We start from the raw sequence: 20,873 nt of genomic DNA, 5'->3' as shown, positions 1-20,873 counted from the left end.
AATTTTTTGTAAAACACGAGCTTTTCATATTCAGCATGTTTAATGTGAATTTTACTTGTTTTATGTTGAAACAGACTTGATCCTTTAAGAAGTAGATGTTACTAAATTTGTTTGTTTACTACATTCATATGTGAAAGGTTGCTTAAGCCTGAATCTGCAATTGAAGAGTTAGATACTCTTTCACTGTGGAGATGAATTTAGTGCTATCTTTTTAAGTTCTTTATATTCATTAGAGGATTTTACATTGAAGACTGTCTTTTATACTTGTGTCTTTATTTGCCTTGACTACAACTGCCAAAGTACAATCTTTATCAGCTGTAGATTTACATTCTATTTTTTTCATTCAGAGACATGGCACTTTATTTTTTCATATACATGAGTTTTTGAAAAATACTAGATCTGTTAGTTAGTCTACCTAATGAGGTGATCAAGGGTTTTGATAAACTAAAACTTTGTGTTGTTAAGACAATGATTTATCATGTTTTGTGTACAAAATATGTGAGAGAATTCATCTAAGTCTTTTCATAAGGTTTAGATAGTTAGAGAGAGTTCTAATTTTAGCCGAGGTTTTAAGGTTTACTCATTTAGAGGAACCTCTTCATAAGTGCATTTAGCTTAAGGATGTTCTATTAAAGACATTATGGCAACAGCTTAGTCTGGACATGTGGTAAAACTTTTTATAAGTTCTATAAAAGGGAAAGTGAATAATATCAGTACTAAAACACTTTTCTTCAGTTGTAGTTACTGGATGATCTTGTGATTTCTATGCTTTATTAAATGTTGGCATTTATAAAAATTGTTTTTAGTTTGTGTCTACACTTTAAACAAGCTAATTTATTACTTGAGACCGAAGGCGAAATATGAATAAGAATGTTCCTTCATCCAAGCATATCTTGGATGTGCAGGATGAAGGTCATTCTTAGAATATGAGCCTGAGGCTCAAAAGTAATTAATTCCCACCCTAGGGATTATCAGTCAGACCCACCCTTTTTCCAATGGGTTTTATATTTGGTCGACACAAACTTGCTTTAAATTATGACAAGTTATTATGGAACAGGTGCTTATATACTAGGGTCAAGGTCACTGGCCAGCTATGGTCTGGTGGTTATAGTTTGTTTCTTTAAACAGAGATATTACATGTAAGCTTCACCCCTCATAGAGAAGTTAAGCTAATTTATTACTTTCGAGCCTCAGGCTCATATTCTAAGAATGACCTTCATCCTGCACATCCAAGATATGCTTGGATGAAGGAACATTCTTATCTACTTTTGCTGCAAGCAATGTCTGGACAGTATTCACAGGTTTAGTAGTAGGTGTTTTGTTTGTTGATTTTAAACCAGCTAAATTTTGCCCTGAAGACATACTGTACATATATTGTCACCTCTAGTAGTAGAAATCAATAATCAAATATCAAAATAGATCCTTCTGGAAAAAATCTTTCACAAGTCACAAAATTATTCCTGTTGAAAATATTCCACAAAAATTATATCATTCTAATCTCCATTGAATTAGCTATCACATAGTACTAAATTCACAGACAGTGTCTTCCTAAATTTGTCATAAAGCTGCAAAAACTGGGAGCTAACTTTCTAAGGTGTTAACTGCTCGGCAGCCATATTGAGTCTTCTTTTGTCATGAATAACATAGTTTTAATTTTATGTAAAGATGATATGAAATGCACCAGTGCTCTAGGATTGAATAGTGCATGAATGTTATATAAGATATGAAATGTACTGGTAGTACATAAAATTTGAAATTTAATGCTTGATAGACTTATATTTTCACAGTCAGTGATTGTTCATTCAGAAGTTTGTAAAAACATGATTTAAAATGTTTATTTTGGTGATAATATTAAATTTAATTATTTGACTACAAAATATAATGACATTGTATAATGGGTATACAGAGACTGCATTTTTCGTTAAAATTTATAAATTAAAAAATCCAAAAACATTCGCAAAATTCAACATTGTATTTTCTATATTAGCCTATTTTTTCCAAATTGTTTTAGACCTTTATCAGACCGCCATAACAGAAATTTGGCAATGGTCCTATTTGTTATATATTTTAGGCATAAAGAACATTGAATTTTCCATGTTAGTTAAAAATATAAATATAAAATAACACGTAGTTGAGAGGGTGATAAAGGCCTGGAAATGTCTTTGAAACTTGTGAATATCCAAGAATAACCCTTCAAATTTTTGACAATTCCCATCTCGAAAGCAGTCTCAGTTTAAATCTACCTGTTCTCTTCATCATAAGAACAACAATTTTTGTATAGTTCCTTATGCAATGTCATCTCAATTTCAGAGCAATAGCAGTTTTTTTTAGAATGCATGTCCAACATTAAGTGCCAGTCTGCCTAAGAATCAGGCAGTGGTGAAAACATGATAAAAAAAAACCCCACCCTATTTGACATTGATTTCAGTTCATAATATGTAGTTATGCACAAAAATAACATTCATTTCCATTTTCTGTTCTGGTAATAGAAGATACAATTTGGTTGAAATGCACTAGAAATTAACAAAAAAGGGGAGATAACTCTATAATTTGCTATCATTCTAACCAATTTTCTAACCAAGTTATTTGATATTACCAGACACACACAAACAAAAGACCAATTATTTTTAACTCAGGATGATGGTTAGTATTAAATAGCATGATTAGCTCGGTGGGTTTTTTCTAATCATGTTTTAATTTTTACCTAAATTGCCTGATTCTTACAAAGACTGGCACTTTAAAAGTTGTTTATATAATAGTTTACATCTAATAAATGATAACCTGTTTTAATTTTGTTCTCTCTCTTTTCAGGGGCTGTGTTCCAGAAAATCAGCCACCTCTAGAAGAATTGGGTAAGTTCGGAATTGTTCAAATGAAAATAAAAAAGAATGCAAGAGTATGCAATACACAAAGTTAAGACAAATTGTTATGACAAAAATACTGTCAGATAAACATGTATTAAATGTAAATAAAGATCAGTCACCAATAAAATCATTTATTTTATGAAAAAGATTTCTTTATGCACCCATATTCACTTGCCATGTATAAATGTACACTACAAAATAATATTTTTATGTTTATTTGATTTATGTGTTAACGTTGGGGTAAATATATTGAGAAAAATTGTGGATTTGTTTATTTTTTTGGATACCAATTTTTGTGGATTAAGAATAACTTGCATTTTTGTAGAGATTTAATTTCATGGTTTTGATACAATCAACATTTAAGCCTATAGAAAGTTTGTTATTCATTGAAAATTTAATTTCGTGGTTCACCTGTTCACACGAAATCCACGAAAATTGGTATCCAACAAATTATAATGAGTCCGCAGCATAGGCTGTAATTAGGCAATTGGTGTATTAAATTCATTGTATTGCAAAGTAAAAAATATGTACATTATATAAGAATTCCTGGCAATCAAGGAAAAGCTGAAAAATGTAAGTGATAATGATTATCTCGAGCACCTCTTATGTTTCTTGATGCTGGGACATACTATTTTAGTTATCTCCCCTTCCGATCTTGAAGTGTCACATGACCTTATTTTTGTCTGTCAGATCTACATTGTACAAGTAAGATCTTCATTATTGGAAATTCAGTTTTATTATTGCAAAAAATGCAACAGGGTTATAATTGCAATAATTTAAACTCGCATTTTGAAATTTTTTATATGAATTTAAACAGGATTTTTCTCAATATCGCAAAAAATTAAAATAGCATTTTAGTCTAAAATGACAAAATCACAATAATAAATGCACAAAATAATTTCTGAATTTATACTGTACTCTGTAGAACAGTATGTATATTGTATACATAGTATTAACTGTTAGTGTCTAAATAACTATGATTAAGTAGGTTCTATATAACTTTTTGCTGAAATGCATGTCATGTTTTATGTTCAGTTATTGTGTTAAATAACTTTTTTACGTCAAAAAATGGGAGGGGAATTTCCCATTCCCACCCCCAAATTCAAAGTAATCTTTTACATTATTACATCACAACCTATTTTGAAATATTAAGTATTAAATGAAGTAAAAAAATTATAATTTTTAGAAAAGGTCCTAATTCCCACAATTACAATCAATTATCATCATGTCATTGAAGATTTATGACTGACCTAGCCTTAAATAACTTAACTTTGCTTTAATTTTTGACAAAAATTGGTCGCTGATTTAAAAGTCAAGATCAAAGATTTTATTGATAAAAAATCCCATTTCTGAATTTTCATCAAGCACGGAACATAAAAATTATTCATTATTGTAATCATATATATATATTCCATGTTTTACAGAAAAAAACCTATAAAAATTGTTTTTCAAAGGTTATAAAGGTGACCATCCACAACGTAAGTCTAAGGCACCTGCAATTCATCATAATACATATTTTTCTCCCTCTTTCTAATATACCCAACATGAAGTAATTCTTTCACATATTGTCATACTGCTATCAATTTGATGTTGATAACAGGAACATACTTTTATGATATATCACCAAAATATGCTCTATTCTGTAACTAATAGAAGACTTTTTACATTTTGTGTGTACTAAATTGCAAAAATAAAGAAGTTGTGACCTTTGAAATGAGTTCAAACAATTCATGGTGTAATTTGTTTTTTTAATGGTAATTTATATTATATTTAAGACATTTCAGTCAAATTTTGTCTATCCTGCCACTTTAACCATAGTAACAGGATAGCAGTAACCATAGGAACAGGATAGAAGTTTCAGTCAATTATTGTCTATCCTATTATTTTTACCATAGTACATTTTTAACAGGATAGACTAGCAGTAACAATAGAAAGGGGATAGAAATTTTAGTCAATATTGTCTATCCTATTACTTTCACCATAGTAACTGTGCATAGTAACAGGATAGAAGTTTCAGTCAATTTTTGTCTATCCTGCTACTTTCACCATAGTAACAGGATAGCAGTAACCATAGTAACAGGATAGCAGTAACCATAGTAACAGGATAGCAGTAACCATAGTAACAGGATAGCAGTAACTGTAGTAACAGGATAGCAGTAACTGTAGTAACAGGATAGTTTCAGTCAAATATTGTCTATCATTGTCACTTTAACTATAGTATTAAACAAGATAGTCAAATTTCTATATTCCTGAATACTGTTGTGAATTAACCCTCATTCCCTGTGATGTGCAGTGATAATGGTTTTCTCCTGTGGTTTTGGTTTCCATCATGTAATTGCACTTTTAAATATTACTACATTCATATCATAATATTACTTCATTAATAGATTAGAAGGTAACTACTACATGTACTAAGACCTGACTGAAGGGTGCACACTTATATTTTTTTACTATTTTTCTGCATTATTATTTTAGAAACATGCTGAGTAGGCAATTTATGGGATGCTTTGGGCTTATAAAATAGTTAAAAGCAGCTCAAAAATGACGACCTCTCAACTTTTGAATGACTCTTTATAATATCAATATGTATAGAAATATTTAGCCACATTTTCCTAATGAAATGAAGCGTAAGTATGCATTACTTTATCACTTTGCACTTTGATAACTTGACTGCATTTTTTCTACAGCAGTTGGTCAATATTTCTGACCAGTTGAACAGTAATACCATCAAAGTTTTTAAATCATGCTTATGTATGGTGTACAGAAACTAGTCATAAATCTTACAAATTTGCAATTACAGTGACTTACAACAGCATTGTTCTTTAAAAATAAATATTTGGGAATAGTTGCACAGAGAATTCTAATTTTATTTTATAACAACCAAAATATGTATACATATATATTCAAAACAAAGAGTAAAAAATTAAAAAATTAGAACTAACACAAATTCTATCACATTATCTATAACTGACATGTTTAGAAGATTTTTATCTCTTGATCTCTCTTGAAAGAGCATGTTTGAAGAATTTCAGCTCTTTGGAAATTAAAATTTTTGCTTCAGCTTTTCCCCATTTTGTTTACTTAATTCATGGAAGTAATATGGTCTAAATATTACTTCCATGCTTAATTGAAAGTGAATGCTGATTTAACATACATTTTTGGATTTTTATAAATTGACAAACATTTAACTGTATATTTTCAGACCCAGAACAACAGAGATTTGCTGCACATGAAGAGTTTTTAGATAGACGTGAGAATGTTGTAAGTGCCAGGACCTATTTCTATGACGATGAGGCCAAGTGTGATGAGAACATGAACATATTCCTTCAATGTGTGGACGCTGTATCAGGTATGTTAAACATGAACATATTCCTTCAATGTGTGGACGCTGTATCAGGTATATGAACATATTCCTTCAATGTGTGGACGCTGTATCAGGTATATGAACATATTCCTTCAATATGTGGACGCTGTATCAGGTATATGAACATATTCCTTCAATGTGTGGACACTGTATCAGGTATGTTAAACATGAACATATTCCTTCAATGTGTGGACGCTGTATCAGGTATATGAACATATTCCTTCAATGTGTGGACACTGTATCAGGTATGTTGAACATGAACATATTCCTTCAATGTGTGGACGCTGTATCAGGTATGTTAAACATGAACATATTCCTTCAATGTGTGGACGCTGTATCAGGTATGTTAAACATGAACATATTCCTTCAATGTGTGGACGCTGTATCAGGTATATGAACATATTCCTTCAATGTGTGGACACTGTATCAGGTATGTTGAACATGAACATATTCCTTCAATGTGTGGACGCTGTATCAGGTATGTTAAACATGAACATATTCCTTCAATGTGTGGACGCTGTATCAGGTATGTTAAACATGAACATATTCCTTCAATGTGTGGACGCTGTATCAGGTATGTTAAACATGAACATATTCCTTCAATGTGTGGACGCTGTATCAGGTATATGAACATATTCCTTCAATGTGTGGACGCTGTATCAGGTATATGAACATATTCCTTCAATGTGTGGACGCTGTATCAGGTATATGAACATATTCCTTCAATGTGTGGACGCTGTATCAGGTATATGAACATATTCCTTCAATGTGTGGACGCTGTATCAGGTATGTTAAACATGAACATATTCCTTCAATGTGTGGACGCTGTATCAGGTATGTCAAACATGAACATATGCCTTCAATGTGTGGACGCTGTATCAGGTATATGAACATATTCCTTCAATGTGTGGACGCTGTATCAGGTATATGAACATATTCCTTCAATGTGTGGACGCTGTATCAGGTATATGAACATATTCCTTCAATGTGTGGACGCTGTATCAGGTATATGAACATATTCCTTCAATGTGTGGACGCTGTATCAGGTATATGAACATATTCCTTCAATGTGTGGACGCTGTATCAGGTATATGAACATATTCCTTCAATGTGTGGACGCTGTATCAGGTATGTTAAACATGAACATATTCCTTCAATGTGTGGACGCTGTATCAGGTATGTTAAACATGAACATATTCCTTCAATGTATGGACGCTGTATCAGGTATATGAACATATTCCTTCAATGTGTGGACGCTGTATCAGGTATATGAACATATTCCTTCAATGTGTGGACGCTGTATCAGGTATATGAACATATTCCTTCAATGTGTGGACACTGTATCAGGTATGTTAAACATGAACATATTCCTTCAATGTGTGGACGCTGTATCAGGAAACATGAACATATTCCTTCAATGTGTGGACGCTGTATCAGGTATATGAACATATTCCTTCAATGTGTGGACGCTGTATCAGGTATGTTAAACATGAACATATTCCTTCAATGTGTGGACGCTGTATCAGGTATGTTAGGTTTATAGGTGTTTTTGGGGCAGTAACTGTGATAGGTAACATAAGTTATGTCATATAGTCGTGCTTTGGTGTTTTTTTTTATGTCCGACTTGGGAACATTATGGTTTTTGGTCCGTGCGTGTGTGCGTCCATCCTGCTTTTTTGGTCAAGGTAGTTTTTAATGAAGTTGAAGTCAAAGGAACTTGAAACTTTGAACACATGTTCCCTATGATATGGTCTTTCTAATTTTAATGCCAAATTAGAGTTTTGACCCCAATTTCATGCTCCTCGGAACATAGAAGATAATGTGAATGGGGCATCCTTGTACAATGGACACATTCTTGTTTATATTTAACAGTTTACTGTTTATTTCCAATCTGCTTTAAAAGCAATGTAAAAAGATTTGATATATTATCAAGAAATATTAATATTATCTGCCTGTCCTAGGTATGTGAATGTTAACAGACGTAGCAGCTAGTTTCACCTTTACATATGGCAAAGGCTTGTGTCTTGTTGGTATTATTAGATATTATTATTTTTACATTGCTTTTAACCTTAGTTACTGCAATCAATATGACTAATGGAAAGAGAGAAGAAAAGATCTTCAGACATTGATTCAAAAAACATTTTTATTGACATTGATTTTGTGCTTATCATAGGATACGCCAGTACAATTCGCCGTTTCAGAATCTAATGCATGCTGGGTAATATTTTCAAAAGTAAACATCAAAACGTCCTGATTGGTTAAAAATGCCATAAACAATGGAAATTTAACCAATGACGTGACGTTATTTTCATTTTGGGGTACGAACAATGAAATTACCCATGATGCTTTAGATTCTGAAACGGCCAATTGATTATCATTATAATTAGTAAATTATCAGTACATTTGCCTCGTAGTATTGCATGCCATAGTCTTGCTAATATTTTATAAGGATATATTTTATCAGCTTGACATTTTCTATTTCTTTCAAGCTATGATTGAATATGTATTCATTTCTTAATCTACTTAATTGATTTAGATGAGCAATTCTTCAAGACAAGTTTTGTAGTTCAGTATTATAAAAGAGAATGATTTAAACTGTAACAACATTCTGTCTTGCTTTTGCTAGATATGAAATTCTTGTATTTGGATATAAAAAAGAATATTCAGTATAATTGCCAATGATACAACTCTCAACATGAGACCAAATGACACAGAAATGAACAAAGTTCTGTAAGTCACTGTACGGCCTTCAACAATCAACAAAGCCTGTACTGCAAAGTCAGCTATAAAAGGCCCAAAAATTACAAATGTAAAACAATTCAAATGAGAAAACTATAGGCCTAATTTATATACTAAACAAGAATGTGTCCCCAGTACACGGATGCCCCATCTGCACTATCATTTGCTATGTTCAGTGGACTGTGAAGATGAATGAAAATCTCTAATTTGGCATTAAAATTAGAAAGATCATATCACAGGGAACATGTGTACTAAGTTTCAAGTTGATTGGACTTCAACTTCATCAAAAACTACCTCTACCAAAAACTTTAACCAAAACTTTAACCCGAAGCGGGACAGAAGGATGAACAGACAGACAAACAGACAAACGAACAGACGGATGGGCAGACGCACAGACAAGAAAAAATAATGCCCATAAATGGGGCATAAAAATGAACGAAATACAAGTTTTTATGCTCCCACCTACAATAGTACAGGAGCATTATGTTTTTTGGTCTGTGCATCTGTTCGTTCATCTGTCCGTTCATCTGTCCATTCATCTGTCCATTCATCTGTCCGTTCATCTGTCCATTCATCTGTCCATTCATCTGTCCATTCATCTGTCCATTCATCTGTCCGTTCATCTGTCCATTCATCTGTCCATTCATCTGTCCGTTCATCTGTCCATTCATCTGTCCATTCATCTGTCCATTCATCTGTCCATTCATCTGTCCATTCATCTGTCCATTCATCTGTCCATTCATCTGTCCGTTCATCTGTCCATTCATCTGTCCATTCATCTGTCCATTCATCTGTCCATTCATCTGTCCGTTCATCTGTCCATTCATCTGTCCATTCATCTGTCCGTTCATCTGTCCATTCATCTGTCCGTTCATTTGTTTGTTTGTCCGTCTCACTTGCATCAGGTTAAAGTTTTTGATAGTTTTTGATGAAGTTGAAGTAAACTTGAAACTTAGTACACATGTTCCCTATGATATTATCTTTTTAATTTGATGGAGAAGAAAGACAAAAAATGAAATATGTTGCTGTGACAATTTTAAAAGATGAAGTCTTGCATGTTATATGTTATACCAAATTTTGTATGTTTATATTTTTATTACCAGACATTTTTTTCTTCAGGTTCAACTAAAAGTACAGGATTTGTTGCCATCAAACTGACAGCTTTGGGAAGACCTCAATTCTTGGTAAACTTATTTTATTGTCATAGACCAGATATACGCAATATTGAGATAGTCCAAACTTTATATGTGAAACCTTCAAGAAATTCAAATAACAATTTATTGCTTTTTAACATATCTTCACAAAGAATAGAAAATACTCTTATGAAATTAAGGATGTACTAAGGTGAAATTAAAAAAAATCTAGAATTTAAAATTGATACTATAAGTCAGAAGAGCGTTTGTAAATTCAGAAATTATATTGCAATTTTGTCATTTAAGACTAAAATGCGATTTTATGTTTTGCGATATTGAGAAAAATCCTGCTTAATTCATAAAAAAAAATTTATGCAAAGTTTGAATTAATGCGATTATAACTTTGTCCCATTTTTTGCATTAATAAAAACATCGCAATAAGTTCAACAGTAAGCTAAAATTATTGTTAGAAGATATTCATTTTTTTTTAAATAGCAGGAAAAGCTGACTAGGACTTTAAACTTATATTTGCATTTGTATTATTTGGGTCTCAAATTAAAGAAAAAAAGAAAAACTAGAATTTACTTGAATTTTGGTAAATGTCCTTTTATGACCTATTGAAGTCTCTTATATGAAAAGAAATGTGTGGAATAGGGCAAAATTTAATGCCTGCATTAATTTATAATCTGATTACTGGTATAATAATGTGAGATCTTAATACATGCAATTGCCAAAATTTTGAGGAGGTAATTCACTACTGAAATTGACAATGTGAGTTTTCTTAATTGTGAACCTGATACTGTAGCTGTATTTATGTAAATAAAACAAAGCAAAATTGATAAATTTCTGAATTTAATGTACACAAGGAAAACAAACAAGCTAAGAGATGACACCCTATGCATACTGTGATATTTCATGTCAGTACATGTTATAATTAATAGAATATGTTATTTCTACAGCTTCAGTTATCAGAATTATTGGTTATAACTAGAAAACTTTTTGAGAAGTTCGCTGGGGAAGGAGATATACTTTTAAAGAAGTTCCGTCAGGAAGAGTTCCAGAAAACATTAGATGTTATGGGTGTACCCATATCTAGGGATCAAACTAAAAGATGGTTCTCTATACTGGATATATCACAGGATGGGTACGTTTTTTTTGTGCCATAATGTATGTGAGGGGCTGTTGGAGGGGATGTCATCCTGAATTCCTGGAAAAAAATAATCATTTTTCCCCGGGGGCACCAAAAATTAATCATTAATTCCAGAGTCCTGATAAGGTCAAATCCTGGATTCCACAAAAAAAACTAATCCCAATGGCATGGAACGGTCCTTTGCCCTTCTATTTGGGGACAAGCTATATTTGAAATTATATTCAGAATTTGCAAATATATAATTTTTCATGATTAAATAGCAGAATGTCAAACTGCAATTTGTTTGTCCTCTATTTGTTTAATTGTATTGAGAAGAATCTTTATTGGAAGGAAAATACAAAACAGTCTGTATTACTGGTTTCATAATTAAGATGTCTGTTGACAAATATTACAGTTAGAACTGGATACTTTCTGCAATGACTAATTATCTAATTTATCCAACAGTTTTACAAAAATATATTGCATAACATCATTGTGTATTTAAACTACCCTTGTGAATACCTATAAATGGAAGAAAAATTTTATAAAAAGGTAATAAAAAAAAGTATAAATTCTAGTAATGGTTTATTTTGAAGTTACATACATTTATTTTCCCCTTTTTTCATAATTTATTGCCCTATGTGTAATTTATGTACAACTCTATTTTTCAGTGAAGTAGACTTATGGGACTGGGATAATCTGCTAGAAGAAAACCTACAATTGTGTAAATTACTGATCGTCCCTAATAAAGAGGTTAGTTACCTATTATTGTTACTGATGCAGATCACTTCCAGCAGAATCTAAAGGAGGTATCTTTCTGTTGATAATGGCTAGAATAGGAAGAATGAATATTAAATTTGAAATTATCCAACTCACCTTTATTAAGAATAGTTTCAGAGATGTATTTGCATATCAACAGGAATTTATTATTAAATTTAATTGCATGGAGTTATGCCCCTTTAAACTTTTTAACTTTGAAATTTTTTATCATATTAATCCACAAAAAACGATATTACAAATATAAATGTAACAAAACTAAATGCCATAATTATTTTAGACAGGAATACCAGAACAAATGATGGAAGGTTTAACAGAAGAGGAAGATGAACAGTTGAAAAACATGTTGAAAAGATTAAACACTATAGTGGAGGTAACTTAGACATGTATAGTTATATTGTTCTTACTGTTTCAATCAATTCAATTCATTACCAATATAAAAAAAATTGAGATGTGGTATGATTGCAAATATATCCACCAGAGTTCAATGAAGTGGTTGTAAGCATATGCATTAGTCCTGAACATGATAGATAGTATTTGTAAAATCAAAATGTCTGTTGGACATTTTGAGCAATCTTAAGGTCACATTTATGATCATTTATTTGTGGGAACCCCACTTTTTGTTTGCCACCATTTTTGCCCACTTGCCACTTTGCTCCATTCAATCAGATTAATAGAGAGGAAGATATTTTGTGTGTTTTTAAAATAAGAAGATGTGGTATGATTGCTAATGTAACAGCTCTCTTCCAGAGAACAAATGACATAGAAGGTAAGCAACTATAAGTCACTATACATCCTTCAACAATGAGCAAAACTCATACACAAAGCAAGCTATAAAAGGCCCAAAATAACAAATGTAAAACAATTAAAACGAGAAATTTTGTACACTAATTTATATGTTATGTACAAGTTATCATTTTGTACAAATTATAATTTGTACAAAAATATTGTACAAATTATAATTTGTATTTTGACTTTGTACAAATTATAATTTGTACAAAACCTGTCTGTACAAATTACAATTTGTACAAAATGTGACCAAAATTCACTTATAACTTGTACAACAGTTTTAAATGTGAATTTTAGTGAAAAATGCATTGATTCACACAATTTAATTGTAATTAACTGACCACACACTAAACCTTATTAACAAAATACACCTTTTTACACAACTACAAAAGGCAGATTGATCTTCGAAATTTTTGAGAGAAAAAAAAAAAGTAAACAACTAAGATTTTTTTTCAAATTTTTAATACATAAACTTCTTTTTCTTAAACAAATTCATTTAATAGTACTACTTGATTAGTTCTTATCGTTTTTTTGAGGATTTTTTTTATTCAGAAACTTTGCAAAAACGATTATATTTGTGAAATTTAGAAAGATCGTGTACAGCATTTTGATGATCGTGAAAAGGATCTCAAAAGATTTGTTGCCACTTATTTGTTATTTCATAAATTCCATGAAAACAGTCAAATCTTTCTTTAATCAAGTGAAAATTTATATATTTGTAATTGGTACATAAAAAAATTGGAGTTACATGACTTATTCCGCTTCACTTTATTTTGTGAAAAGATTGATGGTTCAATGTCATTGGGTCAGATGATTTTATAATACTACAACAACTAGCTTTCTTATAAAATAAAAGTCCGTCTGTCTGTTCTGCATAAGTTTTATGTTGGTTTTAAAGTTTAGATTGTCTCAACTGATTTCCGTTAAGTTTTATGCACAGTCATAGATATTTATAAAACAAAGATCCTTGTTGAAAAAAAAACATTGATAAAAAAACGGCAGAAAAACAACTGACATATTCCTAACTTTAGCATAGTTATATTCCTAACCAAATGGGGGGTTTAATCTTGCTTTCTTTCTGGATATTTATTTGTCTAAAAGTCTAACTGAAGCAGTGAAATACAAATGTTTATTTACAGCAACGGTTCCTTATTTTCAACGTTCGCTATGTGAAGCAGTTAAAATGCCTGTAAAACAGGTCATCATCGATTTGAGAGTCAAAAGATGGTTTGCAATACCTGATTCCATAAATCACTAGATCACCTTCTCAAACGAATGATAAAAAAACTACTTTTGAAATTTGTAACTTTGGTGTACTATGTGGTCATTTAATAGCAATTGAATAATGTGTATCAATGCTTTTTTCACCAAAATCCATAGGATAAATTATTGTACAAGTTATAAGTGATTTTTTGTCCATTTTTGTACAAATTGTAATTTGTACAAGCACTTTTTGTACAAATTACAATTTGTACAAAGTCAAAATACAAATTATAATTTGTACAATATTTTTGTACAAATTATAATTTGTACAAAATGATAACTTGTACACAACATATATAAAACAAGACAAATATGATATACAGCAATAATTGACAACCACTTAATTACAGGCTCCTTACTAGAAAAGGCACATACAGAATGTAGTGGGGTTTTACATGGGCAACCAATGCTTGGCCATATAGGCACTTTATTTAAAATATGTCTAAATTTCTAAGATACATTTAGGAATTGTCTTGTGAATTATACTATGGAAAGTTATTGAATGGTAAAAACGATTTCTTTATGAATCACATTTAAATATTTACAGTATGCAAAAGAAAAAGATGTGAGAGTGATGGTTGATGCTGAACAAACCTATTTCCAGCCAGCTATAAGTCGTATAGTTATAGAAATGATGAGAAAATTTAACAAGGAGAAAGCCATAGTCTTCAATACATATCAGACTTATTTAAAGGTATTATTGTATGCTCCTTCCATTAAGATACTAGGGAATACCATGTCCATCAGTCTGGCCTTTCATTGTATTGAAATCAAACAATTCATCTTTTTTTGTGTGTCTGAACTTATTCATGAAATGTTTGGTTCACAAGTGCATAATAATATGTTACAGATTGAGAATGTGTTTAATTACAAATGACCTGTTTCTCATAATAATTTTACTGGTGTCATTTTTTGGGGAACTATTTCCGATCCGACTATTCAGGATTTGATCATGTATTTGATTAAAATATGAAGTACACTTGCACACATAACAAGATAGCAAACATTCAACTTAAATATCAATTGTCTATAGCCTGTTCTGAAAAGACTTTCAATGATGACCTTATTCATGTGAACTTTATCAATATACTCTTCTATCAGGTATTATTCAATTACATAACTATGGAAAACTAGACTTTTAAAAAATAAAATCAGTAGAGAGAAGCTGACTTTCAGCGCTCCCATGCTTTGATTTAAGTACGCCTTGATTGAATTTTCAGCAATATTATTGTCTTGATCTTGTTATTGATTGTGTATGATGTCCTGTCCTTGGACATTTTGACTTTATGTTTGTGTAAAGTTAAATTACTGACAACTTGGAACCAATTAAAATTTCTGTGAATAGCTTAGCTGGTTCTATAAATCGCTTCTTAGTGATGATATCTGGAGATAATAGGTCCCAATCTTTAATTGAGTTTCAGGATGAAAGTTGAATACCAAAGTACAATTCTTGTGTATTGTAAAATTTTCTGATTTTAACTAATATGTAGCATTTTTAAACATGGATAATATTTTCCTTTTTCTTTACAGAGTTCATTGACCAATTTAAAAGTAGATTTAGATTTATCAAGGAGAGAAAATTTTCAATTTGGAGCCAAACTTGTTAGAGGAGCATACATGGAACAGGTACAGTATTTTTATACAAAACATTTGTAGGGAAAACAATTACAAGGGAAAACTGAATGAATACATTTGACTTTAAAATGAATGTTGAATCTATGTGGTTTACATTTCTCTTTTACAAAAATTTTGAATGTTTTACATTGAAATACTTGGTAAGGAGAAGACTATTTGATATCAAGGACAGATTTTTATGTCCCACCTACGATAGTAGAGGGGCATTATGTTTTCTGCCAAATTTCTGGTCTGTTCGTCCGTTCGTCTGTCTGTCCTGCTTCAGGTTAAAGTTTTTGGTCAAGGTAGTTTTTGATGAAGTTGAAGTCCAATCGACTTCAAACTTGGAACACATGTTCCCTATGATATGATCTTTGTAATTTTAATGCCAAATTAGAGTTGTAATCCCAATTTCTCGGTCCACTGAACATAGAAAATGATAGTGCGAGTGGGGCATCCGTGTACTAGGGACACATTCTTGCTTTATATATTATTTTTGTGCAGCTGTGCTGCATATTATTTATTTTCCCATTTTTTTGTACACATTTGTATCCTCGACTACCCTACATTTTTTTTTTACTGAAGAATACCCTTTTCATCCTGGTTGTGCAAAGTAATTTGTTTTCACTTTTTGCCAAGTTATTCATTTTCCAAATTCTCCTGTCCCCTTAGAAAATCATGTTCAGGACTTTATATTTACTATGGAAAAATATTGAGTAAATGCCTTACATAATTAAAATCTAAAACTTGAGTAGATAAAAAATAACCAAACAAATACAAATATGCTGGATATTTCATTATTTGGATTTTTATGGTAGTTGCTATGGACCAAAAAAGTAAAGGAACAAAGAAAAAAAAAAATTATGTCTGTTTTTTGATAGACTTAGTTTTTTTTAAGTTTCAAACACACTTAGTTTTTTGAAAGTTTTAAAATCAATACTGCATTTATTTTAACATTTTGAGGCCATTGCCATTTACAAAAGTTAAACAAATGTAAGTTGCTATGTTAATTTTGATAGGAGAGAGAAAGAGCTGCCTCTGTAGGTTATGAAGATCCAATAAATGCTGATTACCATGCTACAACAGACATGTATCATGCCTGTCTGGAGGAAGTCTTCTACCAGATAAAACAAAGACCGTTGGGACAAATAGCTGTAATGGTGGCTAGTCATAATGAAGATACTGTTAGATTTGCTGTAGAAGGGTATGTTTATTGACATAAAACTTTAATCTTTTAAACCACTGGAATCATATGTGGAAGTAGTCTTGCCATCTAGGGTAAAAATCTGTCTCTTATCATATAAATATAAAAATAAGAAAGTGTGTGAGATTGCCCATGAGTCAACTCTCTACCAGGCCTAATTGTACAGGTTAATAACTATTTATAGGTCACTTTACAGCTTTCAACTATGAAACTCCCACGAAATCTTGGAGTGTGGTGCATATATTTCATTTTGTTGAATAAAGTTTAAAATTTTCATCACACTTTTCTCAAGTATTACTGATTAGAATGACTTTCAAAAGTGATGAGTTATTATATGTGTTTGTCTATTGGATCTGTTGGATATCTACTTTCTGTTTTCCAATACTTTGAATTATAAGTGGAGGTATGTTTTTCCAATACTTTGAATTATAAGTGGAGGTATGTTTTTCCAATACTTTGAATTATAAGTGGAGGTATGCATTAATAGCACTGCAACACAAGAATTCTGGTCTTAAAATTATTACAACAGAAGTTTTTTTTAATTTAATTTTTACATTTTACATAGATTGTTGATAAAATTTACTATCTTTAGAAACCATTATGAATTGTGTTGTGACATCATATTTGAAGTACCTGACATAAGTACTTCAAATAAAATAATACTCAGTGTATTTATCCTGATGAGGAATCAGGAATGCAGAAACATGTCGATCTGAAATATATAATACCTCCATTCCCATGATCAATTTAACACTACTTTCAGCTCTCTTATCTATATCATGGTCGTCAGTTTTAATTATGGAAAAAATCTGAAGTTCCTGGAGAGAACTACTGACCTTCGATAGAAAAACTGACAATCCTAATCATTTAAGGTTGAATTTCAGCACACCGGCTATGTTCGGGGACCAAACTCATAACCTTAAGACAGGCTAGTGATACAAAAAAGTATAATCTCAAAATGACCATACTCTCAGGAAAATTCAAAACAGAAAGTGGTATAAACTCTACAGACCACTCAGCAACTAAGCTACCCTTATTCCGATGAAGTGTTGTGTCCTGATTTACTCTTTTAAATGTATGATATTTGTTTTGTAGAATGGATAGACATGATATCAAGAAATCTGATAGACTAATCTGTTTTGGGCAGCTGTTAGGCATGTGTGATCAAATCAGCTTTCCGTTAGGTGAGTATCTTATATAATTCAGAGTGTAACAGTACATGTTATGTGTTAACATAGTATTTAGGTAAAGGAGGAGGTTCAGTAAGACCCCTTTTTGGCCCCAAAATATAGCAGTTTTTAAAAATTGTTAAAATGTATACTTTTAGCTATTTATTGGAAAGTAGAATGCTTATGCTACATAAGTATGGGCTGTTTTTGACAATACAATGGACATAAATCGGGTACTAGTATCATTAAGTCATGCTAAATTACTGAAATCTTCACAATTTTAGCATTATAGTTAAATTTTAGACGGTTTCCGTCTTTAATGAAAGTGGCCGCATTTGTGTTCATTCTTTATATTGAAATGTAAGTTGCATTTGATGATAATACATACCATAAAAAAAGGTTGAGGATGAACACGGATGCAGCCACTTTCATTTTTGACAATAACCATCTGAGAAGTGACGTTTTTTGGCATACTTGATTGATTTTTTTATTATTTAAGCTTGAGTTGGGGCGTTTTTAATGACTAAATTAGTTAACATCTTTCATATAAACTAATTGAATCAATTGAAATAGACACTTGAGTGTTAAAAAAGTGTCCAAAATGTTTCGTCAGATGGACCTGAAATTTTAGACCAAAAACAGCCCTTACCGGACCTACTCCTTTCATTGATAGGGGGAAAACCTGAATACAGTATTAAACAAGATAAAAATTCTTAGTTACTTTTAAGTAGATGAGAACCATGATATAAGATCTAGATACCATTGAAATTGAAAATTCTTGAACCATAAAAAAATTGATACCAACGAATTCAAAACAAAATACAAAGTAAATAGGAAAATATAAAAATGAAATCCCTTTGGCAGATTTACATAGCACATCAATATACCAGATATACCATGAAGGCAACATAAATGATATTTTGTTCATAACAATATTGTTAACTTTACACATGTAGTTGTTCAGTATGACAAAGAATTGACTTATAGGTAAGTTCAGCAGTAGTTTACATTTAAAAAAAAAACAAACTTGTCCACTGTTTATATATTCCCACTTCAAGATTGACTTTATATGGTACAACTTTAGATGTACCATATAATGTCTAAATTATTTAAGAAGCAAAACAGTTTGAAGATCATGGGAACAACATCAGAAAAAACACAGTAGTTTTCTGGCACTCATGAATCATCTTCAGAATGCAGTATGTATTTTTTTTTCTTTATTCACCTTTTGCCATATGCGCTAAAAGCATTTGCTATAAGAAATATTTCATCATGTTAACATTCTATTTTTGTTTTGATTAGGTCAAGCTGGCTATTCTGTGTACAAATATGTGCCCTATGGTCCTGTAGAAGAAGTCCTGCCATATTTGTCTCGCAGAGCAATGGAAAATAAAGGAATTCTTAAAAAAGTTCAGAAAGAAAAATCTCTTTTGTGGAAAGAACTAAAAAGAAGAGTAAAAGCAGGCCAACTGAGATATAACCCGTTAGAGAACTCTACTGTTGGATGAATGTCACAAATCTCGAACTCTGAAAACCGAATTAATTTCTACGGAATCTGTGTATTACAGATATTTCAACGAACTGTTTCTTTGCAAAAAACAAAACTTGAAATATACTTTGATGAATTTTCATCAAAATTTGTAGCAACAAGTTTTGTTAAATTTTTAATACTGCTGATTTATTTATTTTCGTGGGTTCCAATTTTAATGGATTAAGAAAAACTTACATGTATGTGGATATTTGATTTCAGGGTTTTGCTGAAGTCTGCATACAAGCTTATAGAAAATATGTTATTCTTTGATATTTAATTTCACCTAAGCCCTTGGTATCCAACAAATTAAAATGAATCCACAGTAACAGGCCAAGTTGTCAAAACTGAATCTCGTAGAATACTCAGATGATAATGTTGTTAAAATGTCTGTGATATTTTCATTTTTTATCTGTTTATGTAGAATGTTTATTTTTGTACACTCAATGAAAATCTTAAAATGTGGATTATTATTGTACACAGAAAGGAGTATGTTCGATAAGGTCCTAAAATGGCCCCCTTTTTTAGCATAAATTTCAAATTCGGATTTATTGACCAATATCACGATAAATTATAGCTAATACATTGACTAGATAGGATATAAGCCATTCTGTTGAAAATTTTACGTTTCTGCGTTTCATTATGACGTCACAAGTTGTACTCATATTGATTTTTCACGAAAAAATCAATGAAAATGGGTAAATTTCCAAAGATTACTTGACAGGAAATATAGAGCGCATATGTCGACAACAAAGATCTTTTAAAATAATGTTTGTGAAGACATTTTACATGTCTTATTTGAGTATTAAGTTTGTCGACGCCTGCGCTCTATGTTTCCTGGTCCTTTATTTGGTTGAAATCCAGCTGATTTTGTCAAATTTCACCAAAATCCCTTATCTTGACCTTTTTGGGATGTAACAATCAACATGTTAGAATTAAACTTCGACAAAAACAGCTCTGTTTAACTTTCTCACATGTCTTTAAGGCAACTTAAAACAATTATTGTCTTGTAACCATGAACTTTATAATTGGGGCCAAATATGGCACTTACCGAACTTACTCCTTTGAACATCTAAACCAGACCATTTCATAAATTGAAATATTTTGTTCAGATAAAAGTATGTGTTGAATTAGAAAAGAGTATTTATAGAATATCCTTAGAGCATGTTATCGTTTTACCCAGGTTTTATTGTAGTTGGGCTTCAATGATTATGATCATTTTCTAAGGAGAAAAAAATCAACTCACTGATTGTATCTAAAATACTGGTGTCTGAATTTGTGAAACATGTAGTTTTAGAAG

The 20,873-nt window shown here is 31.2% G+C and overlaps 1 protein-coding gene across 1 annotated transcript in view; it reads left to right on the top strand.

Annotated features, from left to right (window-relative positions):
* LOC139528242 (proline dehydrogenase 1, mitochondrial-like) overlaps positions 1-19,649 on the top strand; it is a 34,612-nt gene extending 14,963 nt beyond the window's left edge. Inside the window, exons 3-13 of the mRNA XM_071324127.1 lie at positions 2,812-2,852; positions 6,067-6,213; positions 10,087-10,151; positions 11,060-11,244; positions 11,901-11,982; positions 12,287-12,379; positions 14,606-14,752; positions 15,589-15,684; positions 16,692-16,876; positions 17,972-18,060; positions 19,348-19,649. Of these exons, the coding sequence (XP_071180228.1) occupies positions 2,812-2,852; positions 6,067-6,213; positions 10,087-10,151; positions 11,060-11,244; positions 11,901-11,982; positions 12,287-12,379; positions 14,606-14,752; positions 15,589-15,684; positions 16,692-16,876; positions 17,972-18,060; positions 19,348-19,553 (1,336 nt within the window). The 3' untranslated portion in view covers positions 19,554-19,649. The remainder of the gene's footprint in view (positions 1-2,811; positions 2,853-6,066; positions 6,214-10,086; positions 10,152-11,059; positions 11,245-11,900; positions 11,983-12,286; positions 12,380-14,605; positions 14,753-15,588; positions 15,685-16,691; positions 16,877-17,971; positions 18,061-19,347) is intronic.
* The last annotated feature ends 1,224 nt before the right edge of the window (positions 19,650-20,873 follow it).

Source organism: Mytilus edulis, chromosome 6 (genome assembly GCF_963676685.1).
Source record: "Mytilus edulis chromosome 6, xbMytEdul2.2, whole genome shotgun sequence".
NCBI classification, from domain to species: Eukaryota; Metazoa; Mollusca; class Bivalvia; order Mytilida; family Mytilidae; genus Mytilus; species Mytilus edulis.
This window is presented reverse-complemented; position numbering and strand designations above follow the sequence as displayed.